At 43.7% G+C, this 15,066-nt stretch overlaps 1 protein-coding gene across 1 annotated transcript; it reads left to right on the forward strand.

Moving 5' to 3' along the window:
- Window positions 1-8,536: 8,536 nt before the first annotated feature.
- On the forward strand, window positions 8,537-13,746 carry tekt3 (tektin 3; the record flags this gene model as incomplete). The annotated part of the gene is made up of 7 exons (XM_083993742.1): window positions 8,537-9,106; window positions 9,767-9,850; window positions 9,952-10,022; window positions 10,116-10,259; window positions 10,971-11,193; window positions 12,405-12,559; window positions 13,498-13,746. The coding sequence occupies 7 exons, from the start codon at window positions 8,537-8,539 to the stop codon at window positions 13,712-13,714; spliced, it is 1,464 nt and encodes a 487-aa protein (XP_083849868.1). The 3' UTR covers window positions 13,715-13,746.
- Window positions 13,747-15,066: the final 1,320 nt, after the last annotated feature.

A 15,066-nucleotide genomic window follows, 5' to 3' on the forward strand; every position in this document is an offset into this window, starting at 1 on the left:
ACAGCTCTGCTCTCTGTGTAGCGCCCAAATTGGGAACCATGAGGCCATAATTGTCACAAGCCTACTCCATTTATGATACCCTGGCACCTCCGCTGAATGAATGCCATACCAGTAACCCACAGTTTGGTTATGATAAACACATCCAACATCCCAGAAAACAGTGGGAAAGACAGAAACTTGTCCAGCGACTTGACAAGCTCCAACTGGGTCTGTTTATGAGGAGGATTGGCTGCCAGGAAAGATAAATGAATTTCTTTTCCCATCCGCGAAACACGCTGACAATAGTCCCATTCTAATTCGGTCCAAATTTGGGAAAGGGAGAACAATTTGAAAGCTTGTGAGGAGCTGTCAAGCAGATGCCTTTGGCATTTCAGAAAGAGAGGGAGGGTGCCGGCCGGGGTTGGAAAATGCCTCTAAACAAAAACGCCATGGTTTTTTAAATGCCTCCCTCCGCCTTGTAGCGGTAAATCTGAATCTTCCTTGGCCTTTTGTCTGGCCGGCATGATCTGCTGCAGAGGAATTCAGACAGGGACTGCATGTGCAAATGCGCTCGCTTATGTTTTATTCAGAAATTTGTGTCATGGTCACACTGTTGCATTTACACAGAATAATGCAATGCGGTATAACGCATAAAAATGAAACTGAAAGCCAGTGTTACACTTGTTACAGAGGTCACGTTGGGGTGAAATGACTTGTTATTTCCAATGCGTGCTGTAAAGTCTCCAGGCATAGACGGGATAATTTAAATGTTAACTATGCCTGATGAGATGTTTCTAAACAGCAGCGGGGTTGCGTTGCAGCAGGGTGTGTCTCCGTGCAGGCCTAACATGGCAACATGCCACTGAATCCATCTGATATCTCACTTGATGCTCTCTGACCTTTGGCAGCACACAAAGGGAATGCGCAAGCTGGGAATGCTGTCGCCGCAGCTGTGTGTATGTTTAACGTATGTGTAGCACATACCTCGTGTCACTTCGCCGTACAGTACATGTGATCACGAGATCAAATTAAACTTGGGACTGAAGAGCATCTTTTTCGGATCTATTCAAATTAAATTACAGTCTATAGCGTGGGTGTTCGTCAAGCTTGTAGGAATGTGCTTAATTAAAACATTCATTTTAATATTCTCAGTTGGCAAAACACACAGAGAGGATTGTCACAGAATCCATAGACAATGGACAACTTTCTACTGTAACTGATGTTGTGGCACCTGACTCAGCTCCCACACTTCGCTGGAAGTGACTCCAAGAGTCAATGTTGAAACAACTTCTAATAAAAACCAGAAGAAAAAAGCAGTGGCAGGACTCCAGCCTTTCAAATACAGACATCAGCACAAAACTTTCAGCCAGAGAAGAACAGTGGAGCTGTTCTGTCTTCAGAGGTAAAACCCCCTCCCTCCCTCCCTCCTCCCTTGGAGACCTGGGAGACAACGGTGGGTTTGGAGGGCTGTTAATCGTGCAGCAGAAACGGTCACAGTCACAGAGTCCATCTGGATCCAGCAGCTCCTCCGATCCCGGCTCCAACCCTTGTTCCCATGCTGCCAAGGTCCAGCTGTGCACAGTCTCCCATCAACGCTGACAGACACCTCTTTGTGTGAGAGGACATAGACTACGACCTGCTATAAAAAGGGTAGTGAGAGAGCTGTAGCAAACGGAACATTTAATAAGTGATTAAAGGGAAGAGGACGGGGGGGGGGGGGGGGGGGGGGGGGGGGATATGGAGGGGTGTTAGTAGAGGGAAACAAATAAGAGGAAGCATAGGAGACATCTTGCTTCCTTGTTTCCTTCCTTTCCCGATTTCTCTGTAGTGCTGGATGCAGGTCACACATCAGCTGGCCACATGTTGAACACACCTCAGTTCACACCCTCGCTCCTAAGTGGCACCGTCCTGAGAAATATGGGGTCTTTTCCGCATGATTAAGGCTTCAGATATTCCTCTGACCATTAGTTGTGTGATTGTGAGTCACCGTGCAACCAGCTGAGGTTTCTATCATTCATGTTCCCTTCCTGTCTTGCCTGCATGACAAGCACAAGCTGCATTTTCCCTAATTTGGGGAGAAGGTTTGTGTGTGAGAGCAATACTCACGCCCAGGGTGAATAATTCAACTCCTGAGTCAGCATGGAAACATTAGACCTCTCTCCCCTTTATAAACGTTTGGCCAAAAATAGCTTGAATTACAAGCACCGAGCCTGTCGTAACCTCAAAGCACATTGTTAACTCGGTTTATAGATACTTGGATGGCTTTTAAAAAAAAAACCTCATATACTGTGTAAAACAACTTGTAACAAAACCACAACATGGAGGTTGTTGTGTGAGAAATCAACAGACAAATCCAGGACTGAGAGGACCAACAATGGAGGTGTTAATGGAAAGCAATCATTTGGCTGCTGTGTGCAATGCACATGGGCTGCAGCCGGAGGGATTTCTCTGTATCGGTAGCCAGTCCTGCTGATTCTGATGACTCATACCTTCCAAGGCAGTCAGAAAATAACACATGAAGCACCAATAACTGCAAAGAAATGTTCTCATTGCTCTACAAGTCGCCAGCATGCTTCCTGTGGACGACCGGTAGAGGTGCTGTGCTTCTGAAAATGAAAAAAAAAAAAAAAAAAAATACAGGAGGTTTCAAGGAAGGAGATCTCCAGCTTTGTGAATGGTTTGGGATGAAGAAGCTGGCACAGAGGGAGTATTCAGAAAACCTTAGCATGTGTACAGTTCATCATGAGCTCAGACTCCAGATAAATCACTCAGAAGCACAAGCGTCTTTGATACGATCGTCATGTCGCACAACAATATGGCAGGCGGAGAGTCTGGTCAGTGTTTCCCCTCTCCTGCCCTGTCGTGCCCTCGCCTGCCCTCTCCTCCGCTCTGCAGCGTGCCACAGAGTGGCTCCAGTGGAATGTGATGATCACGGACCGGACAAAGCCCTGCATTCATGGCCCCCCTCGTCCCACTCTGGAAGTTTGCGACTGGGAACCTTGATCACAGAAAAGTAGTGGGGGTGGAGGGTGGAGTGGCCAGAGTCCATCCAGCCCCTGCCTGTCCTGTCAGACACGCATTAACCCACCCATGCACCGGCACATGACAGCCAGCCGCCGCATCTGTCTGCTGCAATTCATCTCATTTCACTTCTGTTGCTGTCTTAAATCAAGGTGTCTAGATGCTGAAGTCAAGCAGAGACATTTCTTAACTACATGCAGCAAATCATCCATTAAGTTCATGGTAGCATGAGAGATTTTAAAGGTGCCATCCATATATGACACTTTGTCAGTGTGCATACATTTGGTTTTAACTACTAAAATCCTCTCAATGTACTTTTAGGTCTCCTCTAAAGCTTCTTTGGAGCTCCATGAGCCAATCAGGAGAGAGGAGGCTCTGAGTCTCTTTTTCTGATTGGCTAACTGTTAAACAGAGACAGGTAAACAGAGTATCTTGGGGCATGGTTGAGAGCAGTGACATCACAAAGTTTCAGAAGTCCTGACGGCTTATCTTAAGGTTTCTAAATACAGGCTGTGGACTGAGGCTTTCATACTTGCACAGTATTAATATTGAACCTACTGTAGAGCTGCTTTAAAACCAACAAAAGAGGAAGTCTATCTTCATGGGACCTTTAAACAAGTCCAGATACAACAGACAGCACATATCCTCCTCGGCTGCCTGACTGACTGTCTGAAAGCTGTTTCCTCTCTCTCAGTTTCTAATGTAGAATCCATTTGCCCCCTTTGTGTAGGTAATATAATATAGTCCATACAGCCAGATCCTCTGTGCCTCTGATGCTTTTTCAAGCAAACTTACTGATGTAACTGCACTGAAGTTAAAATGCAACCACATACAAACATGCACCTAGCATGCAGGCATATTACTGACTTCTTATTGCTAAAAGCTCGAAGCTAAAATGATATGTCTGATGATGCTGTATGTGTTTCTCTAAGTCAGCAAATCCAATGGCATGCCCTGTCTGTGAAGGTGTTGGGGTCAGGGTTAAGGGTTACCCTGACCCCCTGACCCCTGAAACCTTTTGCTAGATTTGTAGACATCTCTAGGATGCCGTCTCCAAATGAGTCTAGTCATGGCTAGTCTATAGATAGCTACAGACTTTACAATAAATTTAAATATTAATTTGTGATTCATTTTTAAAGTTTGACACTTTCACTTTTGAATCAACAGGCTTGAGACTGAGAGCTACAGACAGGGTCGGACAGTATTGAGATCAGACACGCACAAAAACAAAAACTCTTCCTGGCTCTACAGTATAACACACTCATAGAATTATCTCAATCTCATTGACTGGAAACCAATCCACCCTGATGTCCATTTTAAAATTTGAGCAGCTCTTCAAATTATGTCATAATGCCACAAACACTGATACAGCAAATCAATCTGAGGCCCTTCAGAGGACCGGACAATGCTGCCTCACTGGCTGCCTCAATTGTTTTTGTAGGAGATTAAATTTCAACGTCAATAACAGCAGAGAGGTCCTGCTTTGTCTCTATAGTCGTTGTATCTCTGGTGCATTTTTGCTCCACCCACTGCAAGGAAATTGCTTAGAAAAGTCAGATTTCATCAGCCCACATGGTCAAGTTCAGTAAACACCACACTCACTTGTTGCTACCATTGGGGGAGGGGAGGGGAGGGGAGGGGGGGCTTCAGTGACAAGCTGAAGGACTAACTGACAATAGGTAAAGAATAGACACATACTGTACCATGGTTACAGCAGTAAACAGTGAGGTAACACACCCACCCCTCTCAAATGACTGCTGATGACCTGAGATGAGCCCGGGAGGCTCCTGTGATTTTCCCATCTGGAAGCACCATTATCTCTGTGGGGGATCTCTGATACTGTCATCAGATTTAATGGTCCATTTCCTCTCCTGTGTTCCTCTCCAGGTGTGGCCACCCTCCTCAAAGAACTGCCCCATCCACAATTCACGAGAGGAAACTGATGCCATTACATTACATTGCCCTGTATACTAGAGCGTGTGAGTCCATTTCATACAGTCAGGAGTCAGGCAACTGATAATTAGGTTTAAAAAAAAAGGAAACTGTAGTGTGACCAGAGTGCAGGACGGTTGCCAGGTTGACATAGAAAGGGGTGGGTGGGGGAAGAAGTGAAAACACCACAGGCCCACGGGGGGAATAGACAAGGACTTGTTTCCACTGGGTGGGAATGTTTAGAAAGCACTCCTGACCCCGGTCGCTTGTCTATTCTTACCTGATAAACTCAGGGTCAATGGTGAAAAGTGAAGGATGTGTCAAGGCCTTAGGGAGCATGTGTTTGCGCATGGCGTGACAGAACTGTTGACAGGTTAGTTAAGGCTGTGAGGTTATTATACATTGTTTCTCCTCAGTGAGAAAGTGCAGCGATTCCTGCGTCGGTACAGTGAACGCACCAGATCTTGGTGCCGTACAGTAAATGAGAGAAAGCAGCAAAGTGTTTGTTTTGGAACGTGAGTTGCAAATTTGACCGTTATTTAGAGGAGGAGTTCAGCCTGTAAAAGCATCAGGCTCTGGTTGAAGGCGTCTGGCAGCTTCGTTATGAGTCAAAGATTCTTGTCGTGTTTTAACTTGGGTTGTCTCACGCTGATAGTTCCAGTTTTTTGATGATTTGGGATTGTGTGAGATAGAAAGTCATATATAGTCAGTGTGTGACCATGTGGCAGACTCAGATCAGTTCAGTGCCAGGTTAGAGAAGCAGCTGGGAGCACCAGCACAGAAGCTGAGCGATGTGTTGCTGTGAATGTGGCCAACAAAGATGCCCATTGAAATAATCCAAGTACCATTTAGATGCACTGATATTTTCAGCACTTTATATTTAGGTCAAAACAATTTCAAGTTGACCTCTTTCTGATTCCCTCAGCTAACCTGCGGCTGTGGCATAATACAGTTTGAGGAGTTCAGAGGTTTAAAAAAGGTGAAATGTCCCTTTAATATGGATGTATGGATAATATACGATAATGTCACCTGCGCCCTGATTAAAGCTTATGTTTTTTACAATAGAGAGGACACAAATAAATGTCTTCATGTCCAGCCCACAGAAGAGTCCATCCTCATTTACTAATCGATGAAATCTAAGCCTCTGTGTGTGTCAGCTGACCAGAGATCCACTGCATTATTTCTTTTTGTCTCCTGTGTCCAAATGTGATGAGTGAAGTCCAAGGGCCACAAACTGTCTCTGCCAGACCACATGACATAAACATGTAGAAATTATGACACTCTTCCTTCCTTGCTCGGTTTCACTCTTCGCCCCCAAACTTTTACAGCTTAACTGCTGAAGTGGCTGCGATACCACACGCATATGGAAACCATTTTTTAAAACTGTGCATGCCGGGCCAACGTTTAATTAAGAAGTTCTTATTTGTTGAGTTTTCATTCCCGCTGTCCGAGCAGTGCTCCCCTCACTTCAGTGTCACTGGGCTCTAAGTGGAGTGGACAGCGTGTTTGCTCCCTCAGATATTTCCACTATGCAGTAATTCACAACACGGTCTCATGGGCCACAAGGCAGGAGTATATATAGGCCCCTCTAACATTTCCCTCACATTCTGAGGGAGGTTGACAAGGAAGCACTTTTCCAGCGGACACTCGCAGCTCTATCCACGGGGGAGGAATTTCATACGAGGGCAGGCTTTTCATGCTTTTCTGGGGCGTATTTATAGTGGCTGAGGTCAGGGCGGCACAGGCATGTGGGGTGGCCTTCTCAAACCTGGCCATGTTAAGTGATGCTGCCGGCCGCAGGGGTGGAGCAATGACATATCATTCCATTCTAAATCTAAACCTCCATGTTTATGACAATGGCAGCCTCGCCACGAGCTTCAGGATAGCGCCAAAAGCTGCCGGCTTCTTTGAACCTGCCCTCGTGAACAGTGGACGCAGGGGGAGAATTCAGCACGAGAAACATAAACCTCTGACTCCGAGCCAATCACATGGCCGATACTAGCGAGCCATGCTGTGAAAAGTGAATAGAACAGATACTTCGGGTGTACAGTCCCACCAGATACACCAGCAGGTGGATATTATATAAAAATTGATCTTGTACAAAAGAAATTCACCATGTGTGGTTTGTGATTTTATGCATTTTTTACATTTCTGTTGCAATGCTCATTATTAATATTTTGTTTTCAGTGACCCATTATCTGTCCAAAAACTAGAGCCATTTCACACATGTGAGCCAGTTCTTCAGCTTAAACTTTCTGCAGAAAGTACAGACTGGTCCTTTAAATGTAATATGGCAGAATTAAATGTAACATGTTTACTATTAACAGGAAACATCTTGATTGTGATTTTGCTACTTTTACTCACGCTAAAGAGCTGAATACTTCTTACAGTTCTGCTGGTAACACTTGCAGGAAGGCTATTGCTTTATCAGGAATAGCAAATGCAAATGCAAAGCTCTCCTCTCATGTCATAAAGTAACACAATTGTAAAAAAAATAAATAAATAAACAAAGCCATCATATGTGTATACTTTGTTCTGGTCAAAGTTCTGTGATGGTGATTGTGATAAACCAGCTGAGTAACTATTGGCTACAGCTTTGCTTGTGTCTGTAGTGGAAACCAGGCTATCGTCTGTCCAGCCTCACCCCTTCAGAACAGATTAGTGTAAATGATCCTCATTTTCAATGCGAGGTAACACAACACAGATTATTATTCTGTGCTACAGGGGTTTGTGTGGACTCTTCCTGTGGCATGAATCATTGAAGAGGTGACTGTAATCCATACAGACAGCTAGGTTCTCTGGGTGACAGCTATCTGATGCTGCCCGGAGACCAACTGGACAAAGCTCAGATTGCTCTTCTTCTAACGAGGCATTCGAAGGTAGATGACCTCCAAAGCGGAGTACCTAATTACAAAAAAATGTTATTTTACAATGCTGGGAAGGAAATCGAATCAGTTTGTTACCATAAGGACGGCATTTAATAAGGTTATTGGGATGGAAAGTGGAGAGGTGGTTTTTATATGAGGGGGTTACGGTGCCAAAGGTCTGTAGGACAGAAATCCAATAATTGAAAAAGTACAAAGACAAAAGCTTTTTTAGACCATAGTGACATTTTGCAAACCCAGTACATTTTCTCGAACAAAGTAAAAGCACCTGCTCACCATTAATTTGAAAATCCCAGGCTGAGTGTTACAGTAACCTATGGCAACTGCTTCTGTGTCAACAGAAATCTTGGACAGGCCAGCTCTGGCAGCCCAGCACTGTGCACCACCATTGGCTGGCTGAATGAATGACTTGCAAACTTGTCTATCCATTATGCATGCCAGTATACCTTTAGTGCGTTCTTGAGCTCATTTCCAGGTACACACAACTGAGAGGAAGCCGGCAGGAGGACGCTGTGTACTGAAGGGAAAGCACGGTAAGACAATTGGTTCTATGTTATTAATGAATGTTACTTTTGATTTTTCTCAAAGTACTTTGGTTAATCTCTGATTTAATTTCTAAATGTATTGAATTTCAACAATAATGTTTGTCAATATGTAGATATTCAGACTTTGAGAATCATTGTACATTCAGATCAGTGGCACTTTGAGGGGAGTCAACAATGGAGCTGATCGGATCCACTCTGACAGCCACATATGCTCGGCCAAAAACCAGCCACTTCCTCCCTGCCATCTCCACCATGGCATCCAGCTATCGAAACACTCAGCCTGCCTTGGCCATGAATCCCAGTGCCAACCTGTGGAGGACCAACAGCTATTTCAAGAGCAGCACCATGGTCCCAAGCTCCTTGTCTCTTCAGCGAGAGAATTTAGATCTGGTTCGAGCCAAGACCATGTTCTACCCATCCAACAGGACGGCGCTGAACACCCGTTACACCCCGGACGACTGGTACAAGTCCAACCAAAACAACTACAGGGAGTCCGAGTCGTCCCGGAAAAGTGCAGAGAGACTGAGGAGAGACACCATGAGGCTGATGCAGGATAAAGAGCAACTGACCAGGCGAAGCCAGGAGAGCACCAGCAAGAACATCGGCGAGCGGCTCAATGACATCGTCTTCTGGAGGTCTGAGCTGAGCCATGAGATCGACAACATGGTGACAGAGATAGCAGCTCTCACTGAGGTCAAGAGGAGGCTGGAGAGAGCTTTGGCAGAGACCGAGGGCCCACTTCAGGTGAGGGTGGAAAAGATATAATTCAATAAGTGTGCATGTTACCTTCAATTACCCCCTCTTCTTGTAAGTAATGCCTTAATGCTTTGCTTTGTTACGGGAACATTTCGCAGGAAGTATTTCCATCTCTACAAGGATAAATTGCATTTCCCTTAAAATCTTAACACTTTTGTCTACCACTCTGCTCATAATATCATTCATGCATATCACACCTCCCCCTTTCTGTGTGACAGTATCTGTGGCGAAACAATGGTCTGGTTGTAGCAACAGTATCTGCACATTAAAATGCAGCTGTGCTTGTGTGTTTTCTGGGTCAGGCTCTTAATTAGATCACCTCAGTGTCCTGTTAGAGCGTGTCTGGTCATTTGTTTCAGCCAGAGAGGGTCAACCTAACCTGGCTTGAGATCTGATGACACAGACACCTTTCTAGGCTAAGATCATGTGGCAGAGGACCTTCTTAGAGGCCTCTGCAGGTAACTGAAGCTGTAGAATGCCGCTCATGCATCGCACTATGCAGGACATGCACTGCCCCATTCTGCTCAAATTACTACCCCACTTATCTAAATGTCACGAGGAAGATAATGCTGTATATTGAGTGGCTTTAAATTCTTTTCGTTACACAACCTCCTCACCTTGTTTTAGTCATGATCATTCTGCCAATAGGTGTCTCAAGAGTGTTTGTACCACAGAGAGAAGCGGATGTCCATCGATCTGGTACATGACGACGTGGAGAAAGACCTCATAAAGGTAACATCGAAGCACCAATTTAAGTATATAAGTGTCTTATGTGTCATATCAACCTGATAGAAGAAGTAAAATGTCTATCTCTTTACCTGTGCTGCAATGAGGAAGTGGAAGTCATCAAGTCATGTCAAGAACGGATGAGGCGACGTCTGGATCAAGCCATCACCCAGCTGGCGTGAGTCTGAAAAATCAATTGATAAAATATTGCTACATGAATGATTCTATTGTATGAAGTAAATAATTGACATTTTTTATGTTGTATTTCTAGGTCAAACAGAGCAGCCCAGCACGAACTGGAAAGAGACATGAGTGACAAGGTGTCAGCCCAGAGGATCGATGACAGGTGTCACCATCTCAGGAACACATCAGATGGTATTGGATATTACAGAGGGATTGACAGACTTGACCCTTCGTGAGTACAGTTTCATGACATCAAATATTTATTTTTTAAATTATTTCTCATATCACACCAGCCTATAGCCTACAGGACCGGGCTGCTCAGTTTAATTGTCAATCACAAGTTAAACAGCCTTCATTTTGGTTGACCTATTTCCTTCTTAGATTAGGTTTAACTGGATTTATCATCTTGTGGTTGTATGTGGTCTTCAGATATCAGATTCAAGAAGCCAGAAACATGCCTGGTGAGGTCACAGTCAAAAGTTGACTACTGATGACAAAAATCCAATCGGTTCATCCTTAAGTCCATGTGGACATTTGTGCCAAATTTGATAAGATTCACAAATTCGCAAGACCCAAAACAATGTCCCGAGAGGTCACCATGACCTTGAACTTTGATCACCAAACTATACCAATGTAAAACTTGAGTCCAAATTAATGTTTGTGTCAAATTTGAAAAGACACCTTATAAGACATTATTGATATTTGAGATATTTGAGAATCACCAGGATCAGTCTAGTCAAGCTAATAGCTCTGTTTATACTGACAGGATCATAAGGGAACACATTGATGGTAATCCCCCCAAAAGCTTATTCAGTTAGGGAGAAAATTGGAGGATTGACTGACCAATCACGATCCATCCCAACTCTTTCCCATAACCAGCATGTTCAAAGACAGTAGGAGTCTGAACTACCAGAAATGTAAGTCATTCTTTTCCGCCTGTCAGACTCTCCCTGCCAGATTCCTGGTCCAAGTTCACCGACGACAACATCTTGCTCTCCCAGAGCGAACGAGCCGCCTCCCACAAGCTCAGGGATGAGATAGAAATCTTACTGAACACCACGTCCAATGAAATGTGGAACCAGTTCAACAATGTCAACGTGGCCTTCACCAACCGCGTATCGGAGACTGCTGATGCCAAGAACAGCTTGCAGACACACCTGGCTAAGGTCAACACCTATTCTATTCTATTTTATTTATTTATTTATTTATTTGAAAGGCACATTACACATTAATGAACATCAGTATAAACACAAATGTAAATGTGCCAGAGTTACCAAGCCTGCTGATTAGCATCCCTAGTCCCTTATTCTAGATGGTCACACTGTATAAAATGACAATGTAAAATTTATAAAACTGCCAGAGCAAATAAGACCCTTGTTTTGACTTCAGTTTTAGATTTGTATGTTTTCACTTAGCTGGATTGTCCAAAAAAAAAAAAAATACTGAACCAATTCGTACCAAAATTGGTTGAGGGATGAGGCACGCGTCAGGAAGGAACCCATTACATTTTGGGTTATTGCCGGGTCACTTCTTTTAAATTAACATTTTATTTTCTGTGGAAGTTTGGCGTATGGTTTGTTACACTGGATCTGACAGAGTTATGTCCTGATCTGATCAAGTTTCATGATGAAAAAGCCTGGATTACGACAAAACTGGCTTCAAAGAACCAATCACATGGCTCCATGTTAAGGAAAAAAGGCAAAATGCATTCACTGTCTTCCATCATTGGGTAACTTAATTTGCCACTAATTAGGAAGAAATCATGTGTTTGTACCATTCTCTTTTCTTGTGCTATATTCAGCATCATATCATACAGAAACTGTGCACAGAGTGTAAAATGTCCCAATCTGTCAAAAATTGTATTTTCTGCTTAAATGACCTACAAGAGGCATTTGTCCTCTGTGGTGGATTGTGTGCATGTTTACTTTCAGACCCTCCTGACAAAAAAGATGGCTGGTAGTAGATGCCTCTTACCTTATGCAATATTCTACACTGGATCACATTGTACCGAGGTTAATTACCAGGGATTACCATCGTGTCCGCATCAGCTGTTCCAACACTGACAGTAGCTGTGATATGAGGCACACCGTCCTTAATAAAGCTCAGTCACTGTCAGTTGTAAGGAGACGTGGTTCGCTGGAATTAAATTAAATCAAATGGGTCTGGACTGAGCAGGCACCGTGCTCAGCTGATTTGAAGACTGCAGTGTGCCACTTTTTACTCCTATTCTCACTTGTTCCCCCGACTCTTATCAGTCCTTTCTCTTGTAGCCAAAATGCGACAATCTACATTAGATGTTCTGCCATTTTTAATGAAACAGACACTCAACTGCCACTAGGAAATTGTTACATTTCTCCTGTATTCTCTCCTCATGCAGACTCTGCAGGAGATCTTCCAGACAGAGATGCTGATTGAGTCTCTGAAGAAGGCCCTGAGAGACAAAGAGTGCCCACTTAAAGTGGCTCAAACCAGGCTGGAGGAGAGGACCCGCAGGCCAAACGTAGAGCTCTGCAGGGACAACCCACACCACAGGTAGCTGTGCAATTACTGCTTTGTCAGTGGGTTGTTTATGAATTCATTAAGTCGGTATCACAGATCTCACATGAATGTACAATGTTGTTTCTCTAGACACATTTCCTAAGATTGTGGACACTTGCACACTAGAAATAGAGGAATCTGTCCACTTCAAAATTTTTAGGTGTACTGCTTAGACACATAGGAGGTGCAGTGTTGACTGTGTTTTCTGGATGAGCTTCACACATTGTTTTGTATTTTTACTTGTTACTTGATAAAGTGAAAAAAGTCAGACCTATACACTATAAAGTCAGTGAAGCACCCCGACCACACAGCATGCAGAAGACAGACAGACTGATCTCCACTGCGATTGCACGGTCACATGCGGGCCTTGATTTCATTGGCACTATCAAATGTTCATGTGAACTTTTGCACACATGGCACATTCACTCTTGCAGGAGTATAACTCAGAACGCTAGGAGGTGCAGTGTTTGATGTGAACTTGTTTGGAAGCTGAAAGTCGGATTAACACAGGACAATCAATCAGCCACTTCTCACAGACACATTTTAATGGGCTCAGCACCACTTAAAATCTAGATTTAAATTGATAGTAGCTAGTAGCAAGATTGGCCACACAGTCTCAACTGAATTCAACAAACATTCATGTCTTTCGCGAGGGAACTTAAAAACGTTCTATAAGCAGATGGGCAATTAATGTAATTGTGATAGTAATTTAGGATTCCTCATTGGTAAACTACAATTTGTCCAAGCTAATTTTGAAGTTTAAAAACATTTTTAAACACTTTGCGAATGTTAAAAATATTAGCCATATTAAAGCCGCTTATAATTTCAAATTTCTTGCTTTGGCAATACCTAGTGGCAGTTTCATTAATTACATAGCAACTTTAGCAATAATCTTTTTCCCCATCTTCCTTATTATTCCCTTTTTTGTTCAGACTTGTGGGTGAGGTGAGAGAGATCGAGGACACCATCCATAAGCTCCAGGAGAGGCTGATGGAAGCTGAGAGCACCCTGCAGACTCTGGTTAAGACCAAAGTGGCTCTGGAGCATGACCTGTCCATCAAGGCCAACTCGCTCTTCCTGGACCAGGAGAAGTGCATGAGTATGCGCAAGAGTTTTCCCAGCATGCCCCGCCTGGTGGGCTACACCTAAATCAAGCTTTAGGGAAGAGCGCCTCTAATTAATAGTGGTTGTTTTAATGGTTTTGGAGTGATGTCTGAATGTCTCCTAATGCTTGAATTTCATCTTATATTTCTAAATTCTTTCTTATATATATAAAAAAAAATTTACGTCATAAATATTGTCAGAAATGTGGCGGTCAGAAATGACAGATATCTACGATAAAAATCTGAATAAAAACTTGATTTGAACACAGCAGTAGCAGAGCGTGTTGTGACTTTCTATCCGAGCGGTGGTTTTGTGTTTTCCTTAACAATAACTCTAGCGACAGGCCACAGCCCACTGGAGCGCAAACAGTGGTCTTGGTAGCACATGTGACAGTAATCTCCAAACAAATAGCAGAGCTTAGCTTGTGCAACGCAGCCTGAGATAAAGACACACTGCCACGGAGACGCAATCCGCTCTGTCAGGTTAAAGTGACCTGGATGTCACCTAGTCCGGTGCGCACAGAAATATGGAATGTGAAGGACTCTTGTGTCAATTCTTCTTTTAATGACCGGTGTGGCCCATTACTCATCACCTCACCCTGAGGAGGAGCTGAGCAAACAACGTCCAAGTAATGTATAAAACCCCACACCCATCCTACTGGACTTTCTTTCCCCTTTTAACCCCCCACCCCCATCCGTCTGTTCCCCTGTGCCCTCATGCTCAAAAAAATGGATAGATGGCACCTGAAGAGTTAACCCTGAATTGATGCCATACATCTAAAGACGTAGGAGTATCAGTTTCATTTCATTATATTTGTTCACTCGACACCTTTCAGAGCTTGCGCAAACTATTGACACATAGACGCACACACACACACATACTGTAAACACTGTCCTTGGGCCAACCCTTCCACTACGGCACCTCCTGCGTAACCTTTGCCTCACTGAAGAATGTAAACTGTGATTGCCTCTACACGAGTCACCACGTCTCCATTCATTAAATTGATCCATAGTATCTGACTGAAGGACGGATCTCAACACATAGTAAAAGAGCCATATTCCGAAATACACAACCTGACTTCTGTTGCATGTGTTCATTCAGTCTCCATTGCAGTTAGTTTATCTTTGCCATTGCATATTGCCAGGGGGAACAGTGTATATATGGTATTATAAAACCAAAATAATGTACAGTATGTCTCCAATTGAGTGAGTGCCTGCAGACAAAGTGAATGGAAGTCGGTGACAGACATCAGTCTGCACACTTATATGTGATAAGAGATGCAACCCAGAGTGGAAGCTGGAAGAGTTCACCTCATCACTATCATCAAAACTGGCTCCACCTAATTCCTGTTGAAGTGAATGCATCAACATCTCTGTTAGAAGCAGAGGGGAGTTTCA

Source organism: Trachurus trachurus (genome assembly GCF_905171665.1).
Source record: "Trachurus trachurus genome assembly, chromosome: 19".
NCBI lineage: Eukaryota > Metazoa > Chordata > Actinopteri > Carangiformes > Carangidae > Trachurus > Trachurus trachurus.